Genomic DNA, 11376 nt, shown 5'->3' on the forward strand with positions numbered 1-11376 from the left:
GTCATCTACCATCTAAGTAGCCTAAAGGAGACAGAATCATTGTTTCAAGTGGTTGAGAGTACAGATCTCTTAAGTCATCAAAGTCTGGGCTGTGCAGCTTTAACAGTATTTTACTTGATTTGTTGGGGCTGCTGGTTTTATCTGTTCCTTTCTGAAATACCTTAGCATTTTACAAACTTGTATCAATTACTGCTTCCTTTGGTAGGAGCTCCTGCTGACAAGAAAGAACTCTGTATGCAGTTCAGTGGGTTTTCCTTTTTGATAGTAAGAACAAGACCTGTTGGATAAGCAGTTGTGTGTACCTTACAGAGAAGAGAGTAGAAAAGGTTGTGACTTGTTGAAAAGCCAGTTTTAATTGGCTTTCAGTTGTATCTGTCACATCCTCCTTTCTCAGGGCTAGTCCTACCTCTGTAGCTGAATGCAAGCTTATAGCCCATGGTCAGCAGGTCCGTGGTCCCTGTTCCTCAAAGGCAAATGTTTGTTAAGGTGGAATTTGTGTATTTTTGTCTTCTCTCCTTACACATTTAGAATTGTCTGTAGGATGATGGGAGTTTCTCTTTAAGATCAACTTGGGGGTCTTACTGAAATTATTTTACTTCCTTGCTTTCATCTGGATTGTTTAAAAATTTGTTCAGTCTGCTCATCTAGATGCATACAGATAGTTTCACCTATGTTTATTTAATAAATGTATTCTCTAATGTTAGTTGGAGGAGAGCCGGAATGTTCAAAAGCAGATGAAGATACTGCAGAAGAAGCAAGCACAGGTTGTGAAGGAGAAAGTCCACTTGCAAAGTGAGCATAGCAAGGCCATTTTGGCACGTAGCAAACTGGAATCTCTCTGTCGGGAGCTTCAGCGTCATAACAAGACCTTGAAGGTTAGTTTATTTATCAAGTAACAGTGCCAGTGGTGGTGGAAATCTTACTGATTACTGCTGAAAATCTCAACTGCTGCTTTTTTTTTACTTACCACTTTGCCAGTTACCTGTACCTGCAGAACAGGAGTGGCATGTGTCGTAAGTGTACCTGATTTTAAGGTAAAGAATATGGGGATAGTTCAACTCACTAATTTTTTCCCACTCAAACTGGTTCATAGATCATAGTACTGGCAGTATGTGATCTTGCCATATTTGTTTCTGGGAGCAGCGCTGCTGGAAAAAATAGCAAGTGAAACAACAGCAGCATGAAATGGCAGGGTATCAAAAAGGGCTTAATTCTGTCAATATAATGGATGGGAGTGAAATGGAGGAGAGCAAAGAGGTTCTTATCTGTGACCACTGTAGGAAATCTCATTATAGAATCAGTGCTAGTTTTGACATCTGGGTAATTCTTATACTTGCAAAGGTATTCGTGTGGCATCTTACAATACCAGCCTCTGAGTAATGTAGGAAGTAGTGGTAAGGACAAGATCCTCTAGAAGTTTTGGAATTTCTAGGTTCTTCCCTCCATGCACCTCATGGGTAGTCAGCATAGCATACTATGATTGTGGCCTATATTAACTCTAGCAGTCTAGAACTTGAAACTGTCCACAAGTGAATTATTACCATTGTTTCTTACTCAGAAAATATTAAAAAGGTGCGTGGTTTGGCTTGAACACGTTAATATTCTCTTGTAAAAGGAAGAAAACATGCAGCAAGCGCGTGAAGAAGAAGAAAGACGGAAAGAAGCAACTGCACACTTCCAGATTACGCTGAATGAAATTCAGGCTCAACTGGAACAGCATGGTATACATAATGCCAAGCTCCGTCAGGAAAACGTTGAACTGGGGGAAAAACTGAAGAAGCTCATTGAGCAGTACGCATTGCGAGAAGAGGTGCTTACATTATGCTTCTAATGGGAATCTGTTAGTTCCTTGACTGAAGGGATTGGATAACAATTTAAAGGGGAGAAGGAAACCTAACACTTTACAGCCGTCGTGTATATATTTTAAATTATTCTTTTTACTTCACTACTGTGATAAATTAAGGAGCCATTTGGCACACTATCTGCCTTTACTGTCTGGTTTTGCATATCTAAATTCAAGATGCATTGAAAAAATCTTTCACAGTGCAAGTGATCAAATAGAAAGAAGTTGTCCAGAGATCGTGGAATCTGTTGTCTTTAGAGGTATTCGTAACTCAGCTGGGCACTGTGTGAGCAGCCCGATCGGACTTTGAAGTTGACACTGGTTTGAGTGGCCTAAATGGCTTCCAAAAGTTATTTCCAACATAGATATGTATTAATATTTGAGGTTCTTCTGTACTATAATTTCACGTTATAATGGGAGGGGGTAGAAGATTTATTCCGTCTTAGTTGCTTTGGCTCATTAAGGTTGAGAGGTTTTGGCAAGCTCCGTTGTGTATGTAGCTCTTCTTGTTGGCATACAATCAAAATAAGCTACCATGCTTTAAGAATATTTTTGGACTGGTGTTATGGAAATTACTGTATTTCAGGGCTAACAGAGCTAGCTTTAGTTGGCACCAATATGTGAGCTAGTGAGTCTAAGCTACAGTAGTGGAAAACTACTACTTGTCAAAGAGAACAGTAAGCTTCAAGGAGTTCTACAGCTAATATTAGTTAGTTCTTAGTTGGCATAGGAGGTTTGGAATAGAATTTCTCAACTGGTTTTGTTATTTTTTTTTTAATCTGAATCAGTTAGAAAGCTGTTTGTAGTTCCCCACCTTTTGCACTCATGGGGTATTTGTATTTACCATGAGATAATTTGGGGAAGAGAAAATGTAGGAAACTTCCTGCAGATGGAAGTAAGACTGCAGAATTCAATGACTTGCGAAATTTCGTCAGCCAAATAAACTATTGTTGCAAACTTGGCTGATTTTGAGCTTTTTTCATTATGAGGACTAGAGCTTTTAGAGATGACAAAATATGTTTAGGATTAGAGGTAGACACACCAATTTTGGAAGAAAGGATGTAGACTACTTGTTACAGGATTTATGTAATGCCTGGTGTGAAGTGACGGACAGTATTGTACCAATTTAATAAAATATGCATTTGGTTTCCATGAAAGACAAAAAAAGTGTAGCTGTAATGTATGGCAGTAACGGGAGAAAAAAAGCGTGTAAAACAGTCTTGCTGCTTTTTATTTTGCATGAAACTTCTAAACAATATGCATCTCCCCATACATGTACACATACTTATTTGACCAGTGCACTGTTTATATTTGACTAATAGGATTTTCTTTCTTCTTTTAGCACATTGATAAAGTGTTCAAACATAAAGAACTGCAGCAGCAACTTGTGGATGCCAAACTTCAGCAAACGACCCAACTTATTAAAGAAGCAGAGGAAAAACATCAGCGAGAAAGGGAGTTTGTAAGTGAATTCTGTGTATGTTAAGAGAACTAACAAAACCCACCAAACTAGATTCTTCATTATTTAAAGCAAATACAGCAAACTGAAGGGACTATCTTTGGAAAGTTAGGATAGATTTCAACATTAAGACTGAGATTTACGTTTTGTGCATGTGTGTATGATACCTACAGTGTTGATGTCTGTGTTCACAGGCAAGTAATGTTGCTGTTTGCATTTTCCCAGCAAATGTGCTGGTTATTATTTAGATTTTTCTTAGACTGGGAAATGTCTCGAGCTGAAATACCAAAAGCACTTACTTTCTTGCTGTCTTGTGGTTGGTCTGTTTTCATGCTATAAGAAGTAACAAATGCAGAATAAAGCCTGTGTTCTTCTGAACTGTCTGTCCCCAGAGCTATGCCTGATGTTTTATTTGTGTGTTGATGATCAGCAATTTACTTGCAGTCTTCCAAGAAGGTAGCTTCCAATTAAAAAATAATACTCGGGTGAAGATTTTTTTTTTTAATGATCCTTATGTATCTGTCAACTTCTAAGCAAAAGCCTTGCTTTTCCTGTGTAATCTTAAAATTAACATCCAGTGCTGGGTTGTTCTATATTAATAAAACATAATTTTGGAATCACAAGATGATGAAAATGTCTTCAAAGATGAATCTACAAAATGGCATCAAGTTGAAGCAAACTTGAACTAGTCCATAAAGGTAATATTAGTGACTGGAGAAATGGAGGTGGAAAATGAATTAAAGGTTACAAAACAGTTATAAACAATGTACAGTTCATTAATGTACTACTCATATGAATTCAGCAGTTCAAACTTGCTACAGAAATAGAAACATTGACTTGTGCTACCAGTTAGAAAAACGTCTCAGTAAAAAATAATTTCTGCATGCGAGCACATGCTTTAAGTCGTATATATGAAAGTATAGTACAGTAATGAAAAACCCATGTGAGAAAACATGGTTGACTGGCCCTTAGGTGATGTTACCCTTTGTTCGTTTTTCATCACAGGTCAGGTTCGTTAAGCCATTCTTAGGAGTGCTTCAGACATTATGTGGCTTTTTGCATTTGTTTTTCAGCTGCTAAAAGAAGCTACTGAGTCCAGACACAAATGTGAACAGATGAAGCAACAGGAAGCTCAGCTGAAACAGCAGGTATGGTTTTTTTAAGAGAGCACTCTTCAGTAACAATTGTTCTGAAGAAGAAAAAAAGAAGAAGAAAAAAAAAACCCCCAAAAAAACCCCAAACAGAAACAAAAAAAAAAACCCAAGAGATTTGTTACTGTACTGAATATAACAACATATGAAAAAAACCTACGTGTTATGATTCATCAGACGCAATATACTGTTTGTGAAAAGTACTTGGTATTTTTTTAATTAAGTCTTAAATTTAACTTTCTGGTAGGTAACTCTTCAAGTGTGAAGTATAAATTGTAAAGACTTGACATTTTGTACTTGCTGTTTAGTACATCTGGAGAGTACTGTTACTGGAAGGTTCTGAGCACTGAATTGCTGGAGTTAGTATCCTTTTAAATTAATAACCTTAATATTACAAAGACTAGAATATATGAAAGCTTAAGAAAATATTCATTGTGGCTGCTCCTTTACCATTCCTTGGCTTCTCTGAAATTGTTGTTCTCTCTTCCAAAGGTATTTTAATGTTTTTTTTTATAGCTGTTTAGGACCAGAGAGGCCCTTGTGGCTATAAAGAGTAGGGTGGGGAATTTTGCCCATGCAGGTTTTAGGATTTGTTCCTTACTGTTTTCATCCTGTCTTTTCGTAGAGGATTGGGAGCAAGCAATGTCACGTTTATCCTTGCAGTTGTTTGGGTTTAGTAATGTAAAACTGAGTGTCTCTGAAAAAAAAAATTACTATCTTCCAATTGTTTTCTTGCTGTAAATGCTACAGAAAAATCCTCTCTGAGGGTGGAGAGGTGGTCTCCAGTTTTTGTGCTGTGGTTCTGGATCACCTGCAGTCATAGGCCACACGTGAGCTCAGCACGTAAGGCAAAGGGAAATAGTAGGTTCAGCTAACATCACTGCACACATACACACACATCTGAGGCCGGACTTTAACTCTTCCCTTGTGAAGAGTTTCTCCCATACGCTGAAGCTCTCTCACAAGCTGCATCCTGAGCCCTTCAGCCGGCTGCTGCTGGGGCCTCAGCTCCATGGCTCCCTTTTTACACACATTTTTCCCCTAGAATGTATTTTATTTTTTTAGAATGTATTGCTGTTCTATAAACATAGAACTCTCCTTTCATACATAATTTGAATAGCAAGTTTTCAGAAAAGTTCTGCATACTCCTCAAATGTATATTATAGGATAATATTAGAAAAAGATAAAAAGTAATTGATCTTTTAATATTTATATTTTTTCACTTGTACCTTAATATTTTTTTATTTGTGTACAGCTGTTCAGATTAATGTTCCTGCCTCTTTCTCAACAGCTTTCTCTTTACATGGATAAGTTTGAAGAATTCCAGACCACCATGGCAAAAAGTAATGAACTCTTTACAACCTTCAGGCAAGAAATGGAGAAGGTACTTACAGGATTACTTGGTTTCATAAAAAGCAATTTTAAAAATGCTGGCTTTTAGTGAGATGCATTTTAGATTTTTTAACAGTGTTTGCCTTCTGAAAATATATGGGGTATTTTGACATTTAATTTGGATCATAAGGTAGGTCGTAAGAATTTGTCAAGTTGTAGAAAGAAATGTAACTTTTTCTGGGTTTTTTTTACGTACTTGCATAAGATCTAAATCCCAGCGTCAATTTTTTATCAAAGGCATACAACAAATTTCAGTCTTTTTTGGCTGGATGTATGTTTTAAAACTTATTTTCCTGGAAGTTTTTATTAGTTGTACTTGAAGGTTGCTAGTCTGTTGCTTTTAAGAATCAATCTTGTTTTCTCTGAATGCAGAATCTGTATTTGTGGGGTTGGTTTTGTAGACTTCTCTGTAAAAAAACTTTTTCAAACTGGACTTGGAAAGTAACATGAAGAAGTTGAATTACTCATGTAAACCTACTTACGTTGCAACGCGATCCACAAAATTACGTCTTTTATTTATCTTTTGTAGATGACAAAGAAGATTAAGAAACTTGAAAAGGAAACCATAGTGTGGCGTACAAAATGGGAGAACAACAACAAGGCTCTTCTGCAAATGGCTGAGGAGGTAATTATCTTTTAAGCACCAGTATGGCTAAACTAGAGTTTACTCTTTCAGTAAAGACATTTCTCATAATATCCAATCTAAATCTCCCCTGGTGCAAGTTGAGGCCATTGCCTCTTGTCCTATTGCTAGTTACCTGGGAGAAGACCAACACCTGCCTCACTACAACCTCCTTTCAGGTAGCTGTAGAGAGCGATAAGGTCTCCCCTTAGCCTCCTCTTCTCCAGACTAAACAGCCCCAGTTCCTTCAGTCGCTCCTCATAAGACTTGTTCTCCAGGCACTTTACCAGCCTCGTCCTTCTCTGGACACGCTCCAGCACCTCACTGTCCTTCTTGTAGTGAGGGGCCCAAAACTGAACACAGTACTCGAGGTGCAGCCTCACCAGTGGTGAGCGCAGGGGGATGATCACCTCCCTACTCCTGCTGCTTACCTTTCTCTGTTCTTTTAAAGAGCTAGTTCAGAGAGCCAGGATTATGGTACCTTCTGACCTGGATTCTGCTGCTGGATCTTAGATTTCCCACTTGTATGCCCTTCTGTTCCCTGTAGTTGCCATTATTTGGGTTGTAGCTGACTGCCTTATGGGGCCTCATATCAGGATCCTCACTGATACTCAGCCCTCAATTACAGTTAGCATTATGTAGTTACGTAGTTCTCATTGCTTGATTCTAAAGGTGTCTGTTGCCACTCCAGCTTAGACAAACCATCTGAAGCGTAGTGGTCAAGTATGCTGAGCAAATCTGCTGTAGTGCAGCTGGAACTTGACCTACTAGATTAAGACTTAGTTTTCAGGATTAAATAGTGGTGATTCTTTTCATTAATTGAAGGAAAAAAACCCAAACAGTCGGATCGCAGAGCTTTTCTTTTCTTTTGTCCTTCAGAAAACAGTAAGAGATAAAGAATACAAGGGCTTTCAAATAAAACTGGAGCGTTTGGAGAAGCTATGCAGGGCCCTTCAGACAGAAAGGAACGAGCTGAATGAGAAGGTGGAGGTCCTTAAAGAGCAGGTTTCTCTCCGAGAAGCAGATGTGGATCTAGCTGTGCAGGTGTTGCAGTCCTGCACGCTCAATTCCCACGAGGAGCTGGGAACTCCCACTGACACGGAACCAGGAATCCAGCCCGATGTGGAATCACGTGCGGGAAATAGTTCCGAAAAGACTGTCTCAACAAGTCCTGTTCCTGGCACTGAATCTGTAGACTAAAATGAAGTGTAAACACTGTATTGAGAGATATATTTTGTGTATAACTTTCTCTGTTGGTGGTAACTATTTGGTTTTGTGGTGAAAATTTTCTTACTTTTTCTACCATATCTGTATTTTCTTAGAACTACTGGACTTATGTGGTACAGAAAGCTGCATAGCAGCTTTAAATAGCTTAAACTATAAATTTTCCACAACTGTGTTGCACATCTGCCTCATTTTTTAAAAGAAAATATTTTTCCATAAAAGGATGCATGTGCGTTTCCTCCCCACAACACAAATCACTGTCATGGAAGACCGTGTACAGATACAACATCGTTCCAGGGAAAACAGTGACAGCGTGTCACTTTTTTGGTTGAAAGAACAGCATTCTGGTTTCGTTCATTGGTTTGCCAGTCAGTATACTAAAGACTACCAATTTTTCCAGTAAATTTGTCTACATAAGGATGTCTCATGGCCAGTAAAAAATGTCAGCTTTCCCCTCTAGTACGTTTTTCATATATATGAATGAAAAAGTAAAGGTCCGGAATATAGTAGAAGACACATTTAAAGGGTTTTATGTACTTTGTGGTATGAAAAAACAGCTTTGAAATCCATTAATTTGCAGCTGGTGAAACAGGGTGTACAACTTTCTGCAGACTTCTCAGGGTTGTGTTGTAAAGGTTAGTTGGACTATTTGCTGTACCTGTGAACATGTTAAATAGAAATGTGTGAGAAAACGTGCGGTGACGTTACTGCGTGGAATTTTGCAGTTGTGTAGCCTATTGCACGGGTGTTGGTCGCGTGCCTCCCTCTTAGCTGCAGTGTGTCCATCACGTGGTGATCCCAACTAGCGAAGTCCACTGCTGCCGAGACGAATCTCTGGATTATCTGAAGGGCTGGAAAATAGACCTTTACTGCCATAGGTGTGGAAGACACGAGTCTGTGGTGTATAGGCTTTCTCTCATAGCCTGGTATGCAATGTATTTGTTAGTTATGCGTAAGCTGGTTATAATTGAGCATGTAGATTCAAATACTTTTCCTGAAGTACAGCGTGGAATTTCTTGCGCGCTCAACCTCGAAGTTGTATCAGTTGGCAGAGTGCCTTCCCAGTTCGGTTATCTGGTAAAGATGGTACTTAGATTCTTACACTGACATACCACAAGCAAAGCTCCCTTATTAACCTTAAACCATATAGTCTTTCCCTAGGAAATTTGATACCCACGTTTTGACTTCTTTTCCTGAGAGAAACTAGGACAAACATTTATTTTCTGGCAAGACAATGCGTGAAATAATCGCAAGCTCCCCTTAACTTTAGTTCCCACGTATTTACTTTCTAGTCTTGGTTGCTGTCGTTTTGAGATAAAATACAAACATGTGTAGCCTTTTCTGGTACTGATAGTTCTTTGCACTTACTTGGGAGGGGATTTCTGAATCGAGCACATCTCTCGGTGAGCTTCCCACCCTCGTTGCCCTTGGCAGTTCAGTGGCGAAATTACTTGAATGTTCAGGCTGCACTGAGCTCCTGGTCCTTTTCCTGTAGTAACGTACGTTGAGATAATGTAGCTGTCTCTGAAAGAGAGTAGGGTTATGTAAGGCCTGATAGATGTGTTTTAGCTCATACCACTGAGAGGAACTGTGCAAAACTGATATTTCTTAAATGGTGGAGCAAATGGGAAGCTGGCCGTCCTCCTCCATGATCTGTGCGGGTTTTCTGTTTGTGGTCCGAGCACAGTGCAGGAATGGAAAGAAGGTAGCGATGAGCAGTCAGTCGGGTTAGACTCAGAGCTTTGAAACGTTAATCGTGCTAACCATAGGGCATAAAAATACTGGAAAGAAGTGTTTCAGACTTGCTTGTCGAATGACTTGCTTTGTAGAGTCAAACTGTTTAAAAAAAATCGTTGTTGCAAGAACTGGTTTTCAGCTAACATTAAGCACGAAGTCATTTTCCTGAGAAAAAGTGGAAAACTTTGTACCTGATGCATCATACCCTTGGCAAGGTAGGACCCACAGTTTTCTATTTTTACAATTTATTATTTGGTCATTTGTATCGTTAACAATTCTTTCTGTAGTGCTTGTTCTATATGGAGGCAAGAGTGAGTTTTTGGACCCTGCTGCAAGAATATTTTAAAGGGCTTTTAGAGACATGACAGATGTACAGAACAGCAATACAAATGTATTTGTTACTGACTTAATATGGAAATGAAGCGGAACACCCTGAGTGAAAGGCTTTTAAAATGGGGATATCTCTTCTCTTTCCTGCCCGTAACATACCCGTATCATATCAACTTATCTGGCCAAGGTGAGCTATGCTTTGCTTCCTGAAACCGGTCAATACAGTTTCATGCACTGCTGAAGTGTGTTGTTTAAAAAAATATAAAAAAAATAAAAATACGAATTTATGTAAGGGATAAGCTCCGTACTCTAACTGATCTGCCATACAGCAGGCTCTTGCACTGCCAGTCTGCAGCCAAATTGGCTCCAGTAGGGTTTTAAAGTAAATTTGTATTAATGCCTTTCTCCCACTACCATAAACTGTTTAACCTGGGCTGGAAACTGACGTAGCCGAAATAATAAGTATGTCGAATTGTCAGAACTCTGGGGCCTGATTGACAGTTTCACCATGATCAAGCTGCAACAAGCTAAATTATACCTGATGTGAGACCCAAATACGTGTACATGTACACAATATCTCTATAATGTTTTGTCCTTCCTTTCATTACACCTGGTTACGTTACAGTTCAATTCTCAGGTGTTGCAGAAAATCTACCTCTTTGGACTGTAGATGGAAATAACTGTGAAAAAAGTGATGCAGAAATCTAGTTTGTGCTAAACACACTGCTTTATTTTTACAACCCATGTCTGCTTTCATGAGGAAAAATGATAAATGAACAGGCAGTCTTTGTTTTGCTTTTCAAAAACATTTTGTAGAGATTTTTCACTAATGTGAATCCGAAATTTTATCTACTCGACTCTGTATAGATTAAGTAAATAAGTATGCTTAATATATTGGACTCTGAGTTTTTCTTTAACACACTCGTGTCTTCTGACTGGATCTGCTGAACTCGTTGTACCTGTTGGCAAGCTCAAGAGTGAGAATTAAAAGATGTGAAATTGGAGTTTGAGCGTGGTGTTGAAGCAAAACGCCCTGAGAAGGGTGCTCCAGCCGGGCTGCGTCAGGGGCTTGGTGTCGCGGGCAGCAGAGCAGGGTCGGCCCCGCAACCCGGGGCTGGGGGTCGGGCAGCCGAGGGCAGGTCCCAGTCCGAGCGGGGGGGCTGCCTGCTCCTGGTTCCGCCTCTGCCCTCCAGCACCAGCGGGTTCGCTTCTGTCATTGGGTTGGGTGCAGCGTGAAGAATGTGGGGTTTTCTGCTGAAAGTTGTGTTGTCTGGTTCATCAAGTGCTCCCCGTTCTGTCGTACGAACCTGGGGTCATTTGTTGTTAATGTACAGTTCTCTCCACGTTCCCTAACAACGCTGAGTGTTCTGTTTGCCTGTTTTGGCGTACTCCCTAACATTTGGTGACTTCTCCAGACTTACAAGAACTGGTTTTGAGTTCAGTTTTCCTTTAGGTGTACTTTGTTCTAGGTAGTGCACAGAATATTTTTACAGTTCTGTATTTATACGATGTGCTGCGTGACTCTGAAGATAGTACTAATTTTTTTATTTAAAGTTACTCACTTTTTTGAAGATACGCATTTCATAAAAGCTGAGCAACGTAGGTCCTGCCCCTGAGC

The 11376-nt window shown here is 39.4% G+C and overlaps 1 protein-coding gene across 2 annotated transcripts in view; it reads left to right on the top strand.

Annotated features, from left to right (window-relative positions):
* Positions 1 to 10708, top strand: part of TXLNG (taxilin gamma) — a 28292-nt gene extending 17584 nt beyond the window's left edge. For both annotated transcript variants that reach the window (XM_075428955.1, XM_075428963.1), the window contains exons 4-10: positions 705 to 875; positions 1616 to 1810; positions 3186 to 3305; positions 4376 to 4450; positions 5745 to 5837; positions 6375 to 6470; positions 7347 to 10708. In XM_075428955.1, coding sequence (XP_075285070.1) covers positions 705 to 875; positions 1616 to 1810; positions 3186 to 3305; positions 4376 to 4450; positions 5745 to 5837; positions 6375 to 6470; positions 7347 to 7667 — 1071 coding nt within the window. In that variant the 3' untranslated portion in view covers positions 7668 to 10708. The remainder of the gene's footprint in view (positions 1 to 704; positions 876 to 1615; positions 1811 to 3185; positions 3306 to 4375; positions 4451 to 5744; positions 5838 to 6374; positions 6471 to 7346) is intronic.
* Positions 10709 to 11376: the final 668 nt, after the last annotated feature.

Source organism: Opisthocomus hoazin, chromosome 1, assembly GCF_030867145.1.
Source record: "Opisthocomus hoazin isolate bOpiHoa1 chromosome 1, bOpiHoa1.hap1, whole genome shotgun sequence".
NCBI lineage: Eukaryota > Metazoa > Chordata > Aves > Opisthocomiformes > Opisthocomidae > Opisthocomus > Opisthocomus hoazin.